The 24,626-nt window shown below is 42.4% G+C and overlaps 1 protein-coding gene and 1 long non-coding RNA gene across 7 annotated transcripts in view; one reads left to right on the forward strand and one right to left on the reverse strand.

Moving 5' to 3' along the window:
- The first annotated feature begins 90 nt into the window (after positions 1-90).
- LOC308194602 lies at positions 91-24,617 on the forward strand. Its single transcript, XR_013950728.1, has 4 exons — positions 91-19,696; positions 20,338-20,496; positions 22,079-22,664; positions 24,484-24,617. It is a non-coding gene; the product is annotated as an uncharacterized lncRNA (long non-coding RNA).
- BANK1 (B cell scaffold protein with ankyrin repeats 1) overlaps positions 22,820-24,626 on the reverse strand; it is a 143,187-nt gene continuing 141,380 nt past the window's right edge. For all 6 annotated transcript variants that reach the window (XM_080590654.1, XM_080590649.1, XM_080590652.1 and 3 more), the window contains one exon: positions 22,820-24,621. In XM_080590654.1, the coding sequence (XP_080446780.1) occupies positions 24,536-24,621 (86 nt within the window). In that variant the 3' untranslated portion in view covers positions 22,820-24,535. The remainder of the gene's footprint in view (positions 24,622-24,626) is intronic.

Raw genomic sequence — 24,626 nt, forward strand, 5'->3', positions numbered from 1 at the left:
GAGTCTTGCAGACACTGGAAGCTCAAAGCAGGGAGACATTTGACTGCTCGTTTGCTGCTGGTATGCTCGTAGTTGCTTGGGCTAGTTTTTTTTTTTTTGGGGGGGGGGGGGGGGCTGTGGGTAAGAAGTGACAACTCTTCCTCTTTTGCAGCTGGGTGCAACCATGCCTTCCTACAGAATGAACTGAGGATATGGTGAAGCTCAGCCATATGACATCAATTCGGTACTTAAGCCTAACAAAAATATTGCAACCTGCCTTTCTTTTCCTTATTAGCTCCCAAAGCTGTACTGAAATTTTGCAAAATAAATGGGAGCAGAGAAAACTGGAACAGGCAACCTCTTGCTGAAGACAGATGTAGAATGACTTTGCATTCGGGTACCCTTAAGCTGCTAATGTCACTTCCCCCTTTGGTAAATTCAACCCATATTTTTGTTCACTATTTATTGGTTTGTTCCCTCTGTGGGAACTGTTTGATCTCAGCATTGGTACAAAAAGTTTTGTTGAAGTCAACAGTTTATTCTTAAATTTGAACCATGTGCTTTTTGCTTGGAATTAAGATTAAAAAACTTCATCCACCATGGGAATGAATTTTTAGGTCAGGCAACAGTACCATGTGCTGTAACTTCTTGGTGCCAGCTGAAGCTCATGAAATTCTTGTCTGTGGTATGGGCACGCAAATAATGGAGTCTTCAGAAGCCCAAATGTAGTTGAGAGGAATGACAGGAACATTTTAGGGATTTTTTTCTATTCAAGATGTCTGTCCTAAAGCTCTTCCTGGATAGGAGCATCCAGGTGTTCTTCTCAAATACCAAGGTGTGTTTTTGAAAGGCAAGTCCAGTGATAATGTTCCCTATAACCCAGTAGCAACAGGGAAAGTAAAGAACCAAATTTTGCTTATGATGGCAAACTGATTCATTTAGCTCTCGGTCTTCCTTTGGTAAACTCAAGGTGAAAATTCCCTGCTCGTGAGACAGTCTCCAGCTCAGTAGCATAGGAAATGCAGCGCGATACTATGGATTTTTTTTTCTCCCACAGTTGGCCATTCAGTTGTGGTTTCCAAAAGAGGTCAAGAGGCAAGGAGCTGTTATCAACTGTGGTTGAAGCCCTTCTGATCTTGCCTGGCTGCTATTAGTGGCTGGAGAAATGAGTTTCTTAGTCTTGATCTTCCTCTTTGCGATTTTCCCATCTTTGCTACTAACAAAGAATAATGCTTGTCTGTGTTACAGATCAGCTGCTGCTTTTGTAATTTCCTTAGTGTTTTCATTGCCTTTAGTGCTGCTGGCAGCATTTCATGGCAGAATTGCCACTGAAATACCTGGTTAGTGTCTGCAACATCTGCTTGGTTTGGATTTACATATGAGATATTTTATAGAAAGTTAATGCTGATTACACAACTGTGCATAATATACAGGCTGAGGAGAGGAGAGCTCCTCAGTTGGCTTAAATCAGCCTCCGTCTCAAAGCTGTTGTGAAGTTTTGTGGTGTCCCTCCTATAAATACTGCCGGTAATGGAGAAAACACCTAACACCTTCCTCTCAACTGCACCACCCCAGTTCTTAGTCACAAGTGTGTTTTGTAAACTGAGGCTGAGGGATTTTGTGGATCAGAGCAGTGTTCTTCATCCTTCTTGTCCGACTGCTGTCTCCACGGGGCTGTGAGGTAAAGGCCACTTTCCTTCTTCCCTTGGCAAATTCCATCTATTGTGACTGTCTGCTCACTTCTAAAGGAAATCACATACTGAAACAGAAATTCATTATCCTCACAGGTATGATGAGCTCCTGTTAAGGCACTCTTGAAAAATACCCTTTGGAAATAACTGAAAATGGATTTGTTGTTGTAATTTGCACCACCTTGCAAAATTTGAGCAGGGAATTTGCCAGCAATTAAAACAATGGCTAGACACGACAGAGAAAACAGTTTTTCATTTGGTAGACTGCAGATATTGGGTGCATATACATGCTGGCTGTTCCTGGTGTTTGGAAATGATCTTCCCCTCTATTTTGAGAGAATTAATAGCAAGAGATAGACTACAGGACTCGGAAGGTGCTTTAGGTTATTGGAAGGCAAAACCAGGTCCGTGAGCTGTCGGATACTTAGCAGTTGTTACCTGTGTCACTTTCTGTCTCAGCATAGCTGCACTGCTGTTATATGGCTCCTGTTGCACAAAACCTGCTTATTTATAGCTTGTATAATTGCACATTTGAATAGTGAGGTAGCAAACCAGTTGCTAGTGGTTAGCTGCTTTCTTCAACGGAAAAAATTATCCCACGGTCCAGGGCAGCAGACCATTGAGACACTGAAAGAAGCTAACTGCAGGGGACCGTGGTGGAAAAATGCTGAGGGAGTTTTAGGGTGCAAAGCAAGGCCTGGCTGCTCATGCTGCTTGCTCTTACAACGCGCGCGTGCAGTGCAATGCTGACCTACCGTAATTCCCTTCTGGCACATCCCTGTTTTGTGCACACAGTTTGTAACAGAGAATTGGTTTCGGGGCTGCCGGTGGGTGCTCACTTGCGATGACTCAGAGAGATTCCCATGCAGCATGGCTTTAGAGCTGGATTGTTCGACGTAGGAGAAGTGACAGCATTGCAAAGCCTTTGCTGAGCAGCTCCTTTCAAATAAGCCCCGTGAGTTCCTACCTGGCTAGCTCGGTTGTGTCTGTACTTTTCACGTGACATGGATGTTTCAGGAAGTTCGTTATGCTAGGGAGGAAAAGCTTGAAATTTCTTGCAAATCTGAAGCATTTTTGCTCCGATTAGGTGGGAGGAAATCACAGTTTGAGCTGAATTGAAGTAAAATTCCTTTGAAGTGCTGCATAAATAGCATCAACCTTCAGAAGGAAGAAAACTGACAATGCCTGAACTTTACTGACGTGTAGAAGACATGTTCTTAGCTACTGGAGAAAAGATGGTGCATGTTTGTTTGTTTTTAATTTCTGCTCTCATCCCTTTCTTCAGACTCCATGTTGCCATGACCTTTAAGCTTTTTTTTGTATGATTATAAGTGTTTTGACTTATGTAATTGGACACCATGTAGCCAAATCATTCTGTGCGAGCCTTAGAAAACTTAGCAGAAATACTTGGATGGACTTTGATCTTCAGTCTACCAATAAGTTAAAGAAGACTGCTCAAATAAGTGGAGGCACCACTAGCAATGACTATTGCTACAGTAAATAATTTAAAACTCTTGTACAGCTGCATTTATTTCTCCTTTTCTAATTCCTGAAGCATAGTGTAGAGTATAGAAAAAAAGGCACTTTTATATATCAGGACTGTATAATAAAGTATGGTAAAATACAGGATCTAGAAAAAAAAATCTGCATGTATGTGTGGGCAAACCTTAATTTTGCCTAAAGAATGTAACTTGCTGCTTTTTAATTTGTGGTGCGGATACAGCGAATCTGCAATTAAGCCTTCTAGCAGGTCTGTAGGATTGGTAATTGTTTTGTAATCCTTCTTTGGAACACAATAAATGCAAACAGTAATCACAGGTTTAATGAGTATAATCTATCATAAAACACCTAACAAAACAGTATGTGCAATATTATCTTCTGGTTCGTGCTTCAAATATTCCAACTGTATTAAAGGAGTGCAGCAGTTCCTTAGTACCTATCTAGGCAGGAAGGGGAGAGAACAGACTTCTAAATAAGTAAACAGTATGCATCTGTATGATAAACAAGAAGGCTTATTCAAAATTCATTTTGCTCTTGTAGAGGTGAGTGGAAGGTTCTTACGGATTGCAGGCGCACACTATCCTGCTGCTCTAAGGTCTAGTTTATCTAAAACCTATTTTGAGAGGTCACACTGAATGTACAACAGGTTATTTAGAAAGGGTTGCTGAATCATGAACTATAAGACTTGATATTTTCCTTAACTGCACACGTGCAGAAATTCTTATCCATGTCTTCATTCCCTTATGCCATAATCATTTCAGGTTTCTCACCTATGCCTTTAACCTCTCAAAAAATATACAGAATACCCAGTTTTTGACTTCATAGAAATCAAAAGGAGAATTACTAAAACTAACCTGCTTTTACACTCCTGTAAGAAACACATCTTGGACCAGTGCTTGAGAAACTGCCTTCCTAGCTCATCATAGTCTTTCCATGTGCATAGGTTATCTGACGTGATTCCATGAACGTTCCCAGCAAACTTTGCCTTTTGACTTCAGTGAATGCTAATTCACAGACTGTGTCTGCAAGAATCTGAAATTAAAATCTAGCTGTGTGATTCTTGGTCAGGAAACTAGGGAAGCTATTGGCACTACATGACGCTGCACTTGTTTTAAACTGAAGTTTCTGGCCAGAGTTACTGAAAGGGTCAAAACATGTAAACTTTGAAATCAGGGAAACCTTTTCAGCCTGAGATTAAATTGAACCTGGCACTGCACGTGCCTTCAGGCAGACCTTGCTACTTTTAGGTTAACTTAACTGTGTTGCTTAACTGCTCACCACCTTGAAAATTTAGAAGAATTTGTTGCTTGAGAAGCAGTCAGTTGAAAATATAATCCAAATGTGAATCTTGAGGGATTAATACTTTCTCCCAGGACAAATGCATAAACTTAACCTATTTTACTAGTCTCTTCCTGAGCCTAATGAGGAGTTATGCTATGAGTGAAGTTTCTTGCCTGGGTAGCCAGCTGACTTCTGTGTATAAACAGTTTCTACAGACCAACTGCTGTAGTGAGCACTGTGTTTTCTGCAGCATCTGCTGCTGCCACCAGCAAGAAGTGCCCCCTATTCCAAACACACATGTAGCAATCGCTGCTGGTAGTCTCTTAGTCTTTCCTGCGGTGTATGGCAGTGAAATCCATCGTGGAGTCAAGGAAGTGGCTGTTCTAAAGGCTTAATCAGGTTTTATTTCAGCTGGCCTGCAATGCAGCGTTGTTTCCGAGTGATGTTCCAGTCTGACATAGTACTGAATAGAGTATCGCACCTCCTGGACCGACCATCTGATTCATTGTGACTTTTTTTCCCTCTGATGTCTAAAGTTGTAATTGAGAGAGGAAAGTGTGGAAGAGAGAATAAAAATCAAGAGATAAAATAAGAAATGGGCTTGGGAAAGCAAGGAAAGCACCTTGTAATTCACTACTATGAGGAATGTGGGAGCAGTGTTAATGCACATGTAGTTGTATGTCTTGGTTAAAAACAAAAACATTTTGCTTAAATCTGGACAGTTTTTAAGACTTTTTTTTTCTCATATGCTGCTAGAAATTTGGTGAATCAAGTAGTGAGAGGAATAGTGCTCCTTTCAATTTCAGTGGATTAAAAACTCCAGTATGACTCTGTGTGTGTGTTAAATGTGCTGAGCTGCAAGTGGAAAAGGGGCTGAGTGTCCCAACGCCCTGAGCCTGTACAACCCCAAATCTACATTTTTTTTTAGCCTGAGCTGCCTTCAATTAGAATAAATTTGGGAGTGATGTCTGCCACAAGTTAGTCCATGTTTTGTAGTAACAGGGCATAAGTTAGCACTTGTTACAGACAGATTTTTTTGAATAATTTGGCTCACCAACAAGCACTGTTGGTGGATTCAGTTTCATTAGACTAAAGGTTAATTTGGCTCTCAAAACTAATAATTTCTTGGCAACTGTGGCACAAAGAACTTTTGAACACTGAAGCGAACCATTCCCCATAAAAATCCAAGTGAAGGTGTTGAAGACTTCAGTTTATCATCCGTTATGGTTGTATTTCATTTACAGCTATTCAGACTGAAGAATCCTCGTGTGGAGGAGAGTAAGTAGGTTGGGGAAGAAGTGATGGGAGATTGCTGGTAGGCAATAGTTTTGCATCCTATAGCTTTACATAAGGCAACAATATGCTGTTGAATGAACTAATGCTTTTTATGGCAGCTGTGGTTTGTATCAGAGGTATTTAGACCTGTTGATCCCTACAGCAGTAGATTCAGTCACTATCTTCCCATCCCTGTCTGGCATGACTCAGACCCAATGGCGACAGGATGACTTTAAATCATAACTAGTGTATGAAAGTGTATGAAATTCCCCTCTCCAGTTCCTAAGCGTTCAGAACAAAGTCATTTACCAAATATAGCACCTTTCTTGATAAGAAAGTTTGACATGGGGACTCTGTCTTCAGTAAAGTCCTTGTTAAAAGCCAGTTGGGGTATCCCGTACTCTTATTTTTCTGTCTTGTGCTCTTATTTGGCTGTGTGAGGAAGGCTGGGCTGAGTGTCACCCCAGACAGGTCCATACTGTTTCCTAGAACAAACGTGGGCAGCAGTGAGCAAACCTGTTGGAGCCATGCCAAGAGCTATGCTGCTGGGGAATCAGCTATTTTCTCACAGTATTCTGACTGTCATTCTTCGTCCAAGCTAGTTTAGACAGCTTTTCAAAGCATCGTCTTCTACTGTATGACCTTGCTTTTTGAAAGGATACTAAATACTGTGGCTTGCAGTGCTTGAAGCAGGTTGTGGAGTAATCAAGGTTAAGGTTATCAAGGTTTACTCCCTGATAACCTTACCAGAGTTGGATACCTTTCCCTTTGAGCAGAGCTGTGTAGACAACCCAGTCCTAGACTGCAAACTAGGGTGGTGGTGCTGTTTTCAGTGGTCATGGTGCCATGAGCTAACACACAGAGGCAAAGATGCTGTGAATGAGAACTATGAGGAATTTGGTTTCAAGTCTTTCATTCCTACTCCCCTTTTGCTCAGGGGTGCCTAGCAAGCAGGGAGAAGAACTTTTCTTTGAGACCAGTGCTTGTACTGTGACGTGGCATCTTCCGGATCCAGGCTGGTCCAGATCTCTGAAACACAGCCAGCAAATCTCCTGCCTCTGAGAGGATGGCTGTGAAACAACTTTAGATTTGCAGCACGTTGGCTGTTGCTTGGTAATTATTCTGTGTGGGTTTTACTGCTTGGCAAATGAAAGATCACTTGTTTCTCGGTTACTGCTGGGTAAGAGCTGGCACACAGCAAGTACCGTGGCTTTGGCTGAAGGGCTCTGACTCTCGATGGGAGATGGTTGCACCCTGGGCTACATAGCACCAAGGAGTGCTCTGCCTACCTCTGTGCCAGGGTTTGCAGTCAGCAGATGCCTTAAAGATACAAATGTTCAATTCAAGGAGAGTTGTCTCACCTATGTTTCATTCCTAATATCCTTTATTCCCCTCCAAACAGGTTGCTTTCATTTAAAGCTCTAATCTCAAACAAGTGAGGCACATCCATATGATAAAGGCATTTTCCTGTGTTTCTGGTCAGGGATCTTTACACTGAATAAAATTTACTATCGGTTATGCTTCCTCTGCAGAGAGATTGACAGTTCCCCTAATGGGACATTAGGTGTGCTTGATTTTAAATCCACTGTGGCCTTGCTTCTTACTGTGTGAAACAACAAATTGTGAAAGAAAAGGCAAACTGGTTGCAAAATCAAATACATATTGAAAATGAAGTTAAGCCTCTAACCAAAGAAACATAAAGCATACTGTGGGAGTCCATATCTACTTTTGTTGAAATAGTCTGTGTTCTGATTATTGCTTATATTATGTAAATAAATGGTGTGCTTCCCTTTCTCATGTTGCTCACCTTTTTTCCTGAAGGTAGCTTATGGGACTACAGAACTTCCTTTCTCCCTTGCAAACTGCTTTAGGCACAGATAATCGTGGTCTGGACCCTGACTTTGTTTAGTATAGTCTGATCACAATACTAACACTTCTGTAGTACAAACAACTATTTTTATATCAAATATGTCACTTATAGAATGATGCTGAGACTTTAGTCACTTGTTAAGGTCATAAAACAACTTCTAAAGGAGGGTTGAAAATAAATCTCTCTCTTTGGCAGGTTATTCCAGAAGAACCCTCTGAGTCCTTTACTAACACAGTAATGACAAGTAGCTGAATGGTTTTTGAACTGGAAAAGGTGGACTTGAGGTCTGGACCATTTCAACAGGGCTGATTTTGCTCTTGTTGGATGTTTTGCTTTTTCAAGAGAACCTCAAGATATTTTTTGTCTTCCGAGGGTAATGACAGGATATCATGGGAAATGTTTGTTCACTGATTTGCACAGTGGAACGTGCTGAAAAATATATATTTTTTTTCTTTATGGAGTGGACACAAGAATAAGATGGCTTCTCAGTTCATGCACAGCTGTAGCAGATACAGCATTCCTATAGAAACACATCCCAGCTCTTTGTAAAATGAGGACTGTAGCTCTTCTTGCAACCAGCCTAACTGCCTTTCCGTAATCCCTGGCAATTCACTGAGCTGATTTTTGGGGCATGGAAGAAGAAAAGGAAGAGAAGAGGAAAGTAAGGAAACCATATGCTTTCTTTCTCACCTAAAGCATGGCTCCAAGGGGTAGGAAGGACAGGAATTCCAATGGCAAGGAATCAACCAAACCCCTGTACCACCCTGTATAGTTAAGATTTTTTTTCCCCAATTTCATGCGACTCTAAATTATAATAAATATTGCCCATATTCCATCCTATCACATGATATTCCTGCTTCTCAGGGTAAGTTAAATTGCTGTTCTCTGTAGATAATAACTTATGACAGCAGCAGCACAATTGCTTTCAGTGAAATTGGTGAAACTAGTTATATCATATTTCCAAAGCAACCCTGAGGTAGAGTAACAGAATGTGCCTGTGCTTTTGGAGTGGAAGCCTCTTATCCAGGTAGCATTTCATGCTAATAGTGTTAAATGGTAGGGTGGCTTTTTTTCTCCCACTTCTCCGCAAAAAGTTTTGAAATGTGTGCCTACAAAAATGCACCGTGTTTTGAATTGACAGGCGAGTGAATGGGAAAAAAGTAATTCAGTATTGGAAAAGAGGGCTGGGAAGGGGGCGTAGGAGAAGCAGGCAGAGGTTATAGTAGCGTCTCTGTACTTGGTGAGACCTGATTCCTCACCAATTCAAGCAGCAGTTAGGAATAGTGAGTCTGCTTAGGAGAAGCACAGCAGCCACTTGCTGTGAGCTGCATTTCCAGCAAGCAGCTATAGGTAGTGTGAAACACCTCCTGGTAGTCCCTGGAGCTCTTTTGAATTTCCTTGTTGTCAAAGTCAAATGTTGCTGTACAATGCCTTTACAAACCTCATACTGAAGTTCATAATCACCACTAAAATTAGGCAAATTCTTCTGGCTTGTTGCCTTCATTTGAAAAGCAAAAAAATGCCAGTGCCTCACTGTTCATATGCAACAGTAAAAAGAAAATCACAGCAATATTTTTTTTTGCCAGGCTCCACAACTATGAATCACTATCCAAAATGCAGGATGGAGAGGTTTACAAGTAAGGTTCCACTTAGATGCTTTCATGTGTGTACCAGCTAGTGCTTTCAGAGCCCTTTATAAGGAAAACATGCTTGCAATGTGTCTTCTAGGAGTGATATTATTTTGTCATAAGACATAAGTAATAAACGTAACATCAGGGTAATTCAGAAGGCAGGGACTGCAGATATGCTAGAAATAATCTAGTTGCAAAAGCTCAATGGAAGGAACAAAAAGAAAATGTGAGAGTGAGATAGGTAAACAATTTTATATGACAAAAATCATGCAAACAGGACTTGACTATAAAAGCAGGTGGATGATGCATTTCTACATGTATATTGCATCATTTAAAAAACAAATAAACAAAAACCCACAACCCTTTATCAAAAGATGACAAAATGAATATGAATTACCTCAGGTTTTACTGAAAGCACCTTTACACAAATAGCATCACATTCTTGTATACAAAGAACTGGATTCTGTGCTGTAAGGTTACTGACCTGACCTGACTTCCTACTGAGGATTTTGTAGGCCTCTTGATGTTGAGAAAATGTGGGGATGTAGAGTGAAACAGTGAATTTCTTCAATGCTTCCTGACTACAATAAATGGCACTAATTTGGTGGCTTATTCTATGTATAATAAATTATTTGGAAGATCAGTCAAGTTCCTGTGTGTGTATACATCTTTAACCATGATCATAAAAAAAAAAAAACAACAACACAATACCCCAAAACCTTAATAAAACTCTAATAGCAGTTGAAGTAGAAGGAAACGACAGTTTTGTCATAAAGGACAGCTATTTGGATCCATCTACTGTTCTTGAAATGAAAACAATAAAAAGTTTCCCTTTGTTTTAATGGAGGAAGTGGGATCTAGATGAGGAGTATCAAAGCAAACAGAACGTATCAACCACAATTGCAATTTTACTCCTAGTAAATATTCCTTTTCCAAACTTGCTTAATTCTGAGGGATATGTGGCATGGGTACAGATTCCCGAAGTCGTGTACTACTGGAGAACAGGTTGGGAGGGATGAGTAAGAGCGCATCACTTAACAAATGCTTAAAGTCAATTTGGAAGAACCTGAAGCCTTAATAGTTAGCACTACTCCTTGTAGCTCTTAACAAGTTTGCTTCACTGCCATAATTTGTTGATTTTTTTTTGCTTCTGGGGCATAATGCAAAATGTTAGATGGCAAAGAAATCCCAACGTACGTGTCTTCTGACCATCTGCGTATCTGGATTTGCTTTGAATGGGATCTGCTTGTGGGGCTCTGCTAAGCCTTTTCTTTGGCTTCCTCTTGGTTAGTACCCAGTGCATTATTTCCAAAGTGCAGAGGTGGGTGCTGTGCAGCCCTTCATGGAATAATGCCACCATGGTGCCCGTTCAGCAGGAACAGCTTGCTGTTCATGCTAGGGCTGTACCGGGAGGAAGGAGATGACCTATGGCCCTAAACTCCTGCTGGTTTTAAAATGTCACTCCCAGCACCGGTATCAAAGCCGTTATGTTGCTTCTTACTTTCCAATGGATTTCAAAAGGGCATATGAATGCTTGTGTTCATTACCATGGCTCACAGTGTATGTTTTTTTTTTAGTTAAAACTACAAATGCTGTGTTTCCCTTATCTTTAAGAAATTAGGCTGAAATATGTACACCATAAATAAAACTGTGGATGAATTTAAACAATGTTTGGGATTCCTTACATTTAAGTGTTTTCTTGGCTACATCTGGTTCCAGAATAAAACGAGAACAGAGTACAGTAGTGGTAACAGGATGAGGGGCGTTTTGGTACCATTAGCTGGGGGTCATAAGCTGTGTGAGGTGGGAAGAGAACCAGAGGCTAATCTCACATTTGCTGTAAAGAATAGGCAAGAACACACGAATTGTGATGGAAATAGGTATAAAATATCCATTATAGATGTGTTTTTTCCTGAGTCCAGAGACTAGCTCATGTCCTGAGGTATGTTTTATGAATGTGTAAATCTAATTAACTATGTGTGTCAAATATCCTTTTACATAGGTGAATTCTCAGCTTCAGCTATATTTTTGGCAAGACTTTCAGTGGCTAATATATAGGTATTTTCTTTCCGTTGCTTCTTAAACTTGCCTTTTGGGTTCACTCTTTTGTATTATGAAGGTACAGTTAATAGGTTTTTCAATTCTATTCTTTCTGTATCTTTACACATGTTCCAGTATTATCCTTTCTTACTTGGCTTTCTGATCTTAACCCCCCTGGTCTTACACACTTATCCCATAGTGCAAAAGACGGAAAAGAACAACAGATTTGAAGATTGGGTAGGTGGAGGCAGTTTAAAGCATGTTATCTAAAGAGGAAACAACTAAATTTTTAGAAATAGCAATGTGTTTTCACCTTTATCCTCCATCAGTTTCTTACTTCAATATAGATGTCTGTGGATGCTTTAGCAACCATTGCAGATTCAGCAGAATTTCTCATTGAACTAATCAAAGTGATTGCTAAATGCTTCTTCCAAGTTTCTCATCCAGGCTCCTGCAGAATATATGTTTTATTTCAACTGGAAAGAAAAATGTGCCTGATACAAGAATGTGAACTCAGGCTGGCATCTCGTCGCCTTGTGACTTCAGCCCTCCTGAAGCTTGTCACAATTTTTTTTTCTAGGCTTACTGAGAGGTTTGCTTTATCAACACATCACACCTCAGTGGTGCTCGGATATTATCTGAGCTGTTTGGAGCTCTGGAATCAGTGCTTGCAGGCTGCCCCAAGCGGTCTTAATTAACCCTACCCATGTTTAATGTAGGTTGAATGTTACATTTAATGTGTTTGGTTTGCCACACTTACCTGAGCTGGGACCTGGACTGGCAAGGGAGCGTCTGTAGCATGGTTTTGCATTTTAGGCATGCATTGCAAGCACTTTGAAGAAGAGTTGTAACTGAAGGAGCTCTCCATCACAGCACAAATCTGAAAAGAAGCTGAAGGTACGCTGTGACGCCAAGTAGAAAGTTGGCTATTAGCAAGAATGCTATTGATCAAAAACAATTTGCCAAAATTTAAAAAGAATTTTGGGTGGATATATTAGAGCAGAAGTCAGATTCTGGATGAATGCTAAGACTAGCAAAGAATGTATCAGCTAAAATGTGAATTACAAATGATGCTTTCACCTCCAGTGTTGGGACTGACAAGTGCAGTTTTATTTGCTGAGTTGAACCTTCTCCATTTCTTTATAATGTATTTTCTGGGCTTCAGTTTAGAGACCTTAAGACTGGGAGGACTTCTTGTATCATCCATCCTCTTTCTCCCCACACCCCACTGCTGAGTACTGGAGCACTGACTCCCCAACTTCTTAGTAAGTTTAAAATAAAAGAACAAAACAAAACAAAACAGAAACCAAAGAAACTGCCTGAATCTTTCATAAGTCTGAAATTTCCTGATAAAATCATTAAAATGGCCTTCGACAACACAGATGATGATGATGAGACACAAGTCATTGCCAGTTTCACTACCATGTAGTTGCCTGAATATGGGGAAGAGAAAGCAGAGGGTGTTTCTGACAATATGATTAATTACAAAATAATTTGCTAGCAGAGCTACTGATTTTGCTCTGTTAAATCCCACTCGGCGGTGAGTACAATGAGAAGCCATTCCATTTAATGCAAGGTACTAATTTAAAGCCTGCCATCCTTAGGTTGTGGATATCTGAAAAAAAACAATTCCATTTATGTTGGACCTCTAGGCTACTGTGTCCTAGAGTAACTTAATGAAAATTCAGTTTAGAAATTAAGAACAAACAGTGTAGGTTAATGTAATGTTTCTTTGTCTGCCCAAAGAGATTATCGCAAGGCTGAGTTGTTAGGACATGTTAATCATTGGCAACAGTGGTTCCAAAATAAATGGCTTTTAAGCCTCATTTATTTAAATATCTTAAAGCATCTGAAGAGTGTTCCCCCCATTATTTACTTCCCCTGCTGCTACTAATAAATGTCTTATGTTTGCTAGATGCCTTTCACAGTGAAGTTAGTCTCCAGGAGGCTTGCAGCGGTTACGGGTAACATGAATTCACCCATCCCTGCAATGCAGCCAGCTGTAGAGCTGAAAAAGCACCACACATTTCGATAACAAGTAAACATTTTCAGATAAAATAGCCAAAAAGGGAACTTTTAGGCACCTTGCTCAAGCTCTCTTGTATTCTCTGTCCTGGACAAGACACCAGCATGTGCTATAATGCTGTCTTACGCCTTAGCCTTGGAAATGTATGCTTTCTGTGTTAGCAGCTTTATGCTTTTTGAAGTTAGATGAAAACTGCTAATTGCCTAGGAAGACCTGAGAAGGCTGGATGGCTGAATGAGCACAGGTTTTATGAGACAGCATGGAGCTTCTAGGTGTTGCGTCCCTAATTCCTTTCAAGTGGGTGTTTGATCCTCCAGAGTTCGGTGTCCCAGAACGGGGCTCAGTTGCTGCTCTGCGGCCAAACCACCCGAGGGAGGCAGCGCACAGCCCTGTCCTCCGGGCTCCAAGTGCCATGAGTAAATCTGGGGTGAATCTCAGAGCTTAACCCCCTCATCCCCTGCAGGAGCTCTAATCACAAGAACAAAACCTTCCTGGGTGCTACGTGCATATGCCTGCGGCAGGGTGGTGACGCTCCTGGAGAAGTGCAGTGGGTGGCTTACAACAGCAACACGGAATTAAGCTGTGGTGGTAACTGCTGCGCTGGGACAATGGGCCTAAATCCCGGCTGGCGCATGAATAGCGAGAGCATCCCTCTCTTTCCTCCTCATTTCTTTTAAAATGAGAGTGAAGTCTGCGATATAGCCCTAGCAGGTAGTCACCACGTTTGAGACTGGCATATTTATTTAATGGCCTGTATAATTTAGAAGCTTGGTTTCACATGTTCAGGGCTGAAAGACTTCCCTTGATAATTATTTTTTCGTGGTTTGCATATCTTGTTGCTATACAGTCTTTTGTGTTTGCTGCTGGTTATCTAGCCGAGTTGTAACCCAGTCCGTCTGCTCCACCGAGACACAGTTCATAAGCAACCCATACCTACCCAAAAACCAAATAGATTAAAATGGCAGTTTCAATCTGCAGCAGCAATGGGGGTTGTTACAGTTGTTGCTGGAGAATTTACTGCAGCCTGTGCCACTGCAATCAGCTGAGCACATCAGCTGATAAGAGATTGTGGGTTTCATCCTGAAGAGATGGTGAACTGTCAAATAATGAAGATAAAGTGAGGGAATTATGCTGTTCCTGCTACTGTGCTCTGTGTCTGTGCCACATTGCGTCTTCCCTTTGCTATTGCATATATCATGTCATGCTGGTAACATCCAGGTTCATCAAGTGGGCTTCTGAGAGCCTGAAATACTGCTTGCAGGACCGTTTGTATAGCTTGCCGCTGGGCCACGCTGGGCTCTTTGCTTTGTGAGGCAAAACTGTAGCCTGGTAGCTTGTCTTGAACCCTGGGGGAAGAGGGACAAATGCTTCTGGAAAAATGTGAGGAAAAAAGAGTGGGTTGGGATGTGCCCAGGTGTCCTAGTTCTGATGGTGCCTGTAGAAGGTGACTTTCATTTCCTAAAACTTTGTTGTACGGAATTTCTTCAGTAATGATCCTTTATTATGATGTGGATTGCATGGTGAGGGGAATGTCCAGGCCTCCTTCTTTTTAGTGACATGTTTTTTTTTTTTTTCTTTCTGAATAGAGGGAGAGGCGGATAAATCTGTTCCAGATGGGAGAAGAGCTGGACAGTGTGACACAAGAGGCAGTGCTTGACTCATGTCTCTCATCCCCGTCTGATCAAGCGTGGTGGTGTCAGCTCTCTCGCTTGAGGACCCAGCAGCAACCAACAGCGTCTCCAGGTTTGGTCTGTGTCATGGTTCGGGAGCCATTTTGTCTCAGGTGATGGGATGGGGGCTATCACAGAGAAAACATGCAGCAGGAGAAGAGTTGGCACATCCTAGCTCATGCATTCGGGCTGTAGCTGACCCACTGTTAAGGCAATCCCCACAGCCGGGGTGGAAGCACTGCTGGCAGAAGAACAAGCTGCTCAGCACGGGTCGCTGGGCCTGGCAGTGAGAGGCTCATGCTCTTTGTGCTGCTGCTGAGGCCACGAGCTGCGTTGGCCTGCTGCTGGGCATGCAGCACCTATTTGGCCCTGCAAGGGACAGTGTGAGCTGTCCCTGCGCTCCCAGGCGTTGTGGGGCTGCCTCCAGCCTGGGGGCTGCACTGGGGAGCTGCCTTTTCCGTGGCTGTTAAGGCAGAACTCTTCAAGCAGGCCGAGAAGAAGCAGGCATCTAATTCTCGCTGAATTTCAGCTGCCTTCAGCTTCTTTGAAAACTCCACTTCCCATGTTTGATGGTTACTGAGGCTGCCACCGATCTAAAATTAGCAAGTACTTGCTCTTGCAAAGAGCCCCTGGGGGCTGTTTCAGCGGCTTTGCATCAGTTAGCTCGAGCATTGGCACATTACACGAGCGTGTGATGTAAACCTGCAGCGGCCCATGCTGCACAGCCTTTCAGAGCCTGCTCTCTCCTCTGCTTTTCTTCTCTCAATACCAGAATCACAAAAGCAGTTACTGTAGTTCTGAATGCATACGTGCAGCTGGGCTGTCAGCAAGGAATAGATGTGGGCGAGTGGCTGAGGGAGCATGAATGACTGATTGAACAGAGGTAAATGCAACAAAAGCTGTGGGTGGAAAGAGAAGGCTTGGAACTGGCTCACCCACCATTTTAATATATTCTTTACAATGATGTATACAAGCAAGAAGAGGATCGAGAGGTCCTTACTCCCCCAGCCATTTGAATTCGATTTGGTTTTGTCTTGGGTGTAGTTTTGTTTCTACGCTCTCTTCAGGAGTGGGGAAAATACCTTGGATGCCGGCGCTCTTAAAAGCATGCTTGAATTTCCTGAACCAGTAGGCTGCAGCTCCTATGAGCCCAGGGAATCTCGCTTAACTTACTGCTCCACAGAAAGCTGCTAGATAAGGAGAGCTTGGCTGTGTGAGACTGAGCAACTGACTGACTGAGGGATTTTCTGATACCCTAAAACCTGAAGTGTTTAGCAAACAGATTAGGTCAGTGAAGCAAAACAGACGTGCAGTCATTTCATTAGCCTGTTCAATTTGATGGTATCTGTGACCTGTTCATGGAAAAAGGGAACCTTTCCATCACTGAGATGGCTTTTGTCTCGTAGTTCGGCTGTAGCTGGTTATGTAGAAAAGCAAGGGAGGAATAAACACAAAACAATATGAACAAAAATGCTCAATGCCTGCGTTAGCAGGCATGTTGTGGAGCAAAACACGTCCTTTATGGCCTGCTGGGTCGGCGACCAAGCGGGAGGGAAGCGCGTGGGCAGGATATCTACTGGCTTTCCTTCCTTCAGGCATGTACTGAGCTGAGATGGGAGGAATCAAGGGAAGAGCGGGTGGCAGGCCGAGCTGTTCACATGGATGCAGTAAGCGTTGGAGCAAGGAACACCAGGAGAGGAACAAGTGTTATTGTTTGGCTTCTCCTGGGGCTGGGGGGTTCGCCTGCTTTCCCGTAGGTGAGGCTGTGGAACTTGCACTAGCCCTGTCTGATCTCCTTAGCTTTGGTTTTCATTTATGCTAATTTGGTGTCCTGTGGAAAACACCAAACTGCCTACTGTCCACTGCTTGTGGGGAAATGAAAGAACAAAACAAGCCCCCCGAAGCCTTGTACTCTTGGCTGTGGCTTGCTTTGTTGCCTTTGAGTTTTTGGGCAGGACAATGAGCTACAGCAGCGCCCTGCCCTTGGCCAAGCAGCCTCTTTCCAACCTGCTGCTGGTTCTTCTGCGAGCAACCAAATCCATGTGCCTCATCAGGCACACCATCGCATTTTGTACTGCTGCCTTGCTGAGATGTAAGTGGGCTGCTTAAATTAGCTCAGAGAAGTGGAGCCTGCCGTAACTGTACATAATTTGGTTGGACTTTGCTTCGACTTCATTTGGACAGTGGCTAGATGGGCTGTGCAGGTCAAACTTCTGCTTTTCTTCAGAAGGACCATAAACACTTGAAATTACACGCTTTTGCAATCCTAACTATTAATCTGGGTTATTTGGTGCAAGTCAGACATCTCTCATTCAAAGGTGAGCTACGGACTAGTTCCCCTGTACAATTAATAATCTTAGGGCTGTAATGACTGTCAGGCCTGGATAGCTCACCATCACTGCTGTGGCTGTGGCCGTAGCATTTGGAAGAGTCAAATCTTGTGTCTGAAATCTTAGTTCATCTGTGTTGCAAGCAGGCAGCTACCTTTTTCCTATCACTTAAAACATCAGAAATCTGTCACTGTATGTCAACCTTCATGCAATTAACCCTGCTCCTAACTGGGGACTAATGGCCGCTCGGTCACTGCTCTGGAGGAGCTGGAAAAGGAATACTGGGAGGGAAGATCCCAGCACAAGGGATATTTATGCGCTGAGCCTCACACAGTGGTTAAGCCATCTTGTCTCATTCAGGGAGGGGGAAGGAAGCCTGCCTTGCATCCACCAAACGACTGACTGACCTTCTCTGATAAAATAATGCTACCCCTGTTGTCCTTACAAGGCGAAATAGTCAGTGTTTTGCAGCACCGGGCTGTAGGAAGTGTTACTTACTATTTCAAAATAGCTGTTGCTTGCTGGCGTAGGGATGGCAGAAGCAGAAGTGTAGCTTTCTCTGAGATTATACGGGGAAACCAACCCATACTTTAGAGAGCTCGTTTTGTTAGAGTCGTGATCTCAGCTTAATTTTGCAAACACTACGTGCTTTTACTCTGAAATGCCTCCAGTGAGCAGTTTTGTTTATATTACATATTTTTGCAAGGCATACAATTGGACACAAATCTGACATCCAGTATGTGAAATTGGTAAAAGAAACAGGACCAGTGTTCAGATCAACTGTCGGAATGCAGGATGTTGTTAATAACACTTCTGAAAATAATAATAAAAACAAGGTAATGCATACTGTGTGATGGCAAGTGAGTTCAGCGTTCACCCTCACTTAGCAGGGCATACTAACAAAAAGTATCCAGAGAATAAATACCCCCGCCTGAGGAATTTTATTATGCATCTTTTCTCCAAGACTTGTTTTGCAATGTTCACATCTTGTAAACTTCTACTTTAGGTGGGCAGGAGAAAATAAGAAATGATGTGACAGAGCTCAAATGGCACAGAAATGATCAGAACAGAAGAATGTTGCCTCCTCCTTCTTCCCTTTCTTTCTACTCCTACCCCAGGCATGTAATGCTGAAATAGAAAAATACCTCAGTTGTTTTACCACAAGAGGTGAGTTATGCTGGTGTGATTTAGCCTCGTTTTAATGAATTGAGGCAAGTTAAGGTATGGCGTAACGGCAAGGTAAAAGCTGTTAGATGGATCAAGTAGAGAAGAACCCTCTGCAGAGCTGAGGTGGAAGTTTCTTTGGTATCGCCACTTTTCGGTCAGCCTTGCTTACCAGAGCTCTGGTACCACAGATTGACTGAATCCACCTTAAAATCTAAGACTAACGTAGGTTGGTGGCTGTATTGGCTGTGATGGGCTTTTTGAGGGCACACTTTGACAAAGGCAGACAAAGGCTCCCCCCTTGCACTAGTGCTGCAATTTACCCCTTGCCTAACCATTTCTCTTTCTCCATCTCCTTCCACCAGAGCAGGGTGTGTCTCCACACTGCCTTCATGTGCTGTGACCATGACAGCCAACGTGGGCTCCATTTTGCAGCTAGCCAGCTTCTGGTATTTGCTTCTCTGGTTGAAGGCAGGTGGGGAACGGCAGGCTAGGCTGCAGCTTGCATTCGTGGCATAACACTGGTTCTTGCACGGCTCTTGAATTTTATCATGCTGGAGCGCCCTGCCATTTGTATTGCAGTTGGCTTCAGGACAGCTCTGTGGCACAGGGGAGGTAGGGAGGGTGCCCTGAAGCACACCCATGTGTGTAAAGAGGCTGTGATACTGCAGCGTTGCGGGCCACATGCCACACTTTCAGGTATCCATTTCCAACAGTTTTCACAAGCTTGTCTGAGTGCCTTGGGTGTCCAGGATCAGAGCTGATTTTGGGTCCAGCTCTGTAGGTCAGTGCCCTGGGGTGAAATGTTCTGGCCTGCCTTCTGCCCGGAGTGAACCTGCTTGTTCACGAAGAGTCACCTTGGTATTGTAATTTATGAACGTGAATACTGGTGGATTTAAAAACAAACAAAGCAAAACAAAACCCAGCCACATTTGTGTTTTTTCACCTTTTGGCTTTTTCTTTTTCCCCTTCTTTGTGTATCACCAGGTAGGTGATCTGTATAGATGGCTACAATAAATTTTTTTACTGGTAAAAGTTCTCCATGCATGGTTTTATCTGTTCAGACAACTAATGTGGCTTAGATATCCTGTATGAGCATGTTTCTTATTTAACGTGCATCTGCAAACAACTGCAGCTAACATATGCATTTTTTACTTTTTAATTCTGGTGCTCTCTTCCAGTGGTTTTGCTGCCTGTGTTGAACGCCTGCTGTCCGTGTGCTACAGGGTCTTTGCAGAGGTGAGCACTGAGACCTGGGTGCTCTGCTCCTGGGTGTCGTTTTCTGTAAGAAGAGGCTCATCCAAGCTTTTGTCGCCACTGTTGACAGCTGGCAGCAATGCTGGATTAGGCCTTCCACTTCCTTGTCGTAGCAGTCCAGCCCAAGGTGACTGCCACTTCCCTGGGACCATCTTCTGTCTCCATTCAGCTCTTTCCTGCCCTTCTCATGAAGTTCTTGGTTTCAGTTACTACAGCCTGATGTGCCTAGAGTGGTGCGAGACAGAGCACGTCCCCCTGCCTCGCTTCTAGGTGGCTTGGGGCCTGCTTCTGGAGTGATTCACTTCAGGGTCGCTTCCGTGATGCTGAAGCTTGTCAGGCCCAATGTTGGTCATGGCGAATGAAGGGGATGAGCAGTCAGTCTGCATGGTCCTGCCTCCCTGCATTAACACCCCCTCGAGGAATGTCAGGGTAGGTCTTGTCATTTGGCTCCTGCTCTTGTCACAGGAGCGATTTCCTACCAGGACTGAAATGAATCTCCCGCATCACTTAAATTCCTGCAAGGACTGTAGGTTCTTTAATAACATGAAGGCAGAACATCAGTTTAATTCTTATTCTGCTGTATATTACACTATTGTTGTTGCACTACAAATATTTTTTCATAGCATCCAGCAAGGGCATACTGCACCCTCAAGGACAACCAGCTACGTCTGAACCGTGAGTTGCCTCAGCAAAAAGTGGAAAGTATTTAAGCATTGACAATTCTGTGCAACCTCCCCTGTAACAAGGCTCATCCAGGCAGAACCGTCCGTGTCCCCTTTGAGGTCAGCAGCCTGACGTGAGCTGTGGCTTGCTGGTAACTGCAGTCACTGAACTTGCCTGTGGTGCTTGCTTTCTCTTCAATGTTACCAGGTTTAAAATACTCATTTTGGAATGGATTATCATGGATTATCAATGGAATATGTGCTGATAGCTGGAGGGGTAGAGTGGTGGTGGTTTGCTGGTTGGTCAGTTAGTGAATCTTTTAGCTTACAATTTTGATAACGTTGTAGAGCACCTACAGCAGGGATCTTGTGTCAGCTAGGCTTTTCATGGTTTACTTAATTGTTCATGCAGTGCTGAAGTGAGACTTGTTGCTGTTTCCTCTCGGTAATGCACATTTGGTTAGCAAAACTTCAGGACTTTCTGCAGAATGTCTGCTTATAAACTTGTCTGAAGCTTTGTGACACACCTTGGGAAGCACATGGAAATCCTGCAGCAGCAAACAGTGTGAACACAAGAGAGGAGAAGGGAACATATGCTTTTAATTTTGAAGAAGTACAATAATTTTACTTGTAGCTTACACATAATTAACTACACCAAAATTCAGAAATTCTCTTTGAAGGAGGTGGGGGGGAAGCATCTGTCCCATCCCTTCATTCCTGCTCTCAGGCCTCAGCTGTCTGCCTCAGAGCAGGGGTGGGGGAAATTCAAACAAAACCCAAATGAACAAAAGCCCTGTTTTCAACTTGTTGCTTGGAATTTCATACCATAGAAGCCACATTATCATGAATTACATACAATTTAAACAAAAGAAAAAAGAAAAAAAAGATTTTGTACACCAGCACCAATTGATCTGAGATATAGGACATGAAAGATACTGAGTTTTTTTTCTCTTCTACATTAAAATACCAGCAGTCAGAGGAGACACTGGACTATTTGTGTCAAATACTCCCTCAGTTGAAGATCAGAGTGATAAAGGCAAGCAAATCTCCGGTGCTGCAAGTATTTCTTCACTAAAGTGGCACTGCGTGTCTTCCCCATTGATTTCTTGGATCCTTTTGAGACTAGTCTGCACTCTGTAGGATAGCAGTACTTCTGTGACAGTGGCAAAAGTAGCTGTCCCAGCTGCAGGAGCTGGAAATGCTATTGCTTTTTGCACATCAGGGCTCAAGATTAAAGTTGTTCCAGTGACAGCTTTAGCTGTTTTAAATATTTACTGTTATTTTACTTCTGTTGTGCAACAGTGAGACATTGTGCCTGTCAAATGCTGTGTGCACTTGCTGCCTGAAAGAATGATACAGCCTCAGGAAACTGTGGGGAGACTGAAAAAGAAGAAAAGAGTTTGTGTTGGCTGGAAGGGCTAGCCTGAAATTTGTCAGTGTCTTCAGTGGCTAAAGCTTGCTTGTGAAAATTCCCTACTAAGAGAATGCTGCATTGATTAAAAATATGAGGGGGCTCTGACTGTCTTCTGCTGTCCGTCCTGTTCAAGGATTCCTGAAGCTTTTTGTTTTTTAAATCTCACTGATGTTGCTGGGGCTTGTGCTTGTTTTTTTTTTGAGGGCTGACTTTGGCCTTTGTATTTCCATAAACTTCTTTGCTCTTATTACCATGTAATGATCGTTTCTTCTGTGCTTAAACTTTTAGCAAAAGGGAATTCCCTGGTTGTATTCCCAACTGGAGCTGAAGCTAGGCTTGGAACAGGAACCTACCTGTCATACCTGCTGTACTTGGTGCACCTGGGCACGTGAGTGAAGCAGCAAAAACAGAGAACGTGAGTTGCTTTGTTTATGGGTTAGCCTAAACCACCCTGGGTTGAAGATTGTGGAGTATCATGTACCACCCGTCATAGATCTAAATACTTGTACATAGAACACTTTTACATAGAATACTTGTGCATAGAACTCTGGGGGAATTGCTGGCTTCTAGTTTGGATCTGGAACAGTTGCTAAATTGTTAGAGACACAAACACGCACACACCCTTAGTAAGCCTAAAACATTTCCTTGATGTAAGTTTCTGTGCTGTTTTTTGAAAGTTCTAGTTTTGTTAGTTTCTTACTATTGACCTGAAATTGCACCATTTTCATGGTGCCCTCTTACAGAGGCAAATGAGTCGCTGGGCCACTGCCTCTCACCTGGCAGCCCAGAGAGGAGCTGGATCCGGCCTGGAGGTCCGTGAGGACTGACCCTGGAAAGGTCCTGTCATCTCCTTCACTACAGAAGCAAACTCCAGGTACCCAGTTGAAGAAATTGTTCGTGATTTGTATTATTTTCTTCAGTGTATATTTGGCCTCCTTGGGAATGATTGCCAGGGGACACACTGACTAGCTCGGTTTATAAGAATATATGCTTTTGGGGGGGTGGGAGGATGGGGAATTTCTTAAAAGAAAAAGTATCGCCTTATACACATCTAGATTTTCAAATAATTTTGCCCAGTCCTTTTCTACATGGCCAGTTAAGTCTAAAACCTCAGAGTTCCACCCCTATAAAGCCTGAAAATCTCAAGTCCCTCAGTTCGCAGGCACTGACTCTATTTCCAGATCTGGGAGACATTATACATTTCAAGGACTTTGCTCTGGCTCAAATAGCTCGAGAGAAGCCTTTGTATGGAATACAAAGCTGTGTTGCCACATTAATACAGCAGTCACTGAATATTTATAACTTCATAGCAATACATCTGCAGTATTTGTGGGAGTGTTTCTAACAGAAATGGGAGGTTTCCCCAGAGAACAGATAATTTCCTGAAAATGTTTAATCAGCCCATTTAAAATAGAATTTTAATTAGCCTAAAACCATATGTGGACGCTAACTCTCCTGTACAAGGTTCTCTCATTATTATAAAATCCCAATATTGTCTCTGGCTTATTTTTATTTGTAATGGGTCTTGGCACAATGAGTTATTGAAATTGAGGAAATGTGACCCTCAGTGCCCATAAGCCTGAACATCAAATCCCGCCCTCCCCCCCCTTCCAAATTAACAGGTAGTTCGGGAGCAAGATTTGTGCATATTTTCAAGGTTTCTGATTATAAAGGAGTTTTCAGTTTTTCCTAACTGAAGTGTAAGTGCAAGCATCTCTTAGTACATGTGAAGCAGAGATTCAGAGTACTGAGAGCTTAAGGGGAGGCTCGCTATGACCAGCTCCGGTTCCTAAAGATGTCAGTGAACAACACACTACTAATGGACTAGCAAAGACTGATCTCTGTGGGGCTTCTTTGGACAACACTATGCTTACCTGTATTTTAAGACTGTTTTCACAAAGCTCGGATAATGAAGGGGGGAGATGTCTCTTTAAGCTACTGCTTATCTGAAATTTAAAGTATTCTTTTACCCTCTGCAAGTTGCATAGGTGATCTTTTTCTCCTTTTTTGAGTGTAAGCAAGCCTTCTTGCATCCTCCTTGTATCATCACATGTTCACTTAAATGTTGGAATATAGCACTGTGTGAACGCAGGCTATTATACCCATTAATTGTAGTTTATTCCTTTATTTATAATGTGTAAATGCAATAGAGAGGTTTTTTTGTTCTGTTCTGGGTATCATTTATCTTAGGCAACTTATTAAACAAAGCAGTTTCCTTTAAACACACTTCTTGTAATCACTTTAATGCGGTAGTATATAATTAGTACTGATTTACATTTTTAATTTATACAGTTTGACTTTAGAAATTAGCTTCACTTTGAACATAATTCTTTAAACTTAAGATGGAGTACAATTATTAGTACTATGAAAGACAAATTTATATACAAAGTTTATACAGAAATGTATTAATGAAAAGGAAAAACTACATTTTGTGTATTATAACTTCATAATCTTTGTAACTTTTCATATTCTTCCTCTTTTGTGCATAAAAATCTCTTTTTAAACAACTCTTGAACATTATTGAAAAACTGAAATGGGTTTATAAACAATTAACCAAAGCACATAATATATCTTCATATATATCTTCAGCTGTCAATCTGGAGAGAAAAATCAGCAAAGAAAGGGTGTTGAATTAGTGGTGACTTTACAAGGAGTCTTACTAATTTGCTCTTGTGATACTGGATTTCTTCCAGAGTTGGCCCAGGTGCGTGATTCCGAGACACTGGAAGTGTGATGGGCGCAGCGTTACTTGCTGGAGGCTGAGCTTCTCTGGGGTGCACAGCACTTGGAGACGTGGGGATTGCCAAACCGAGGAAAGCTGGAGATTTGCACTGTA

The sequence above is a fragment of the Anser brachyrhynchus genome (assembly GCF_964034855.1).
Source record: "Anser brachyrhynchus genome assembly, chromosome: 4".
NCBI classification, from domain to species: domain Eukaryota; kingdom Metazoa; phylum Chordata; class Aves; order Anseriformes; family Anatidae; genus Anser; species Anser brachyrhynchus.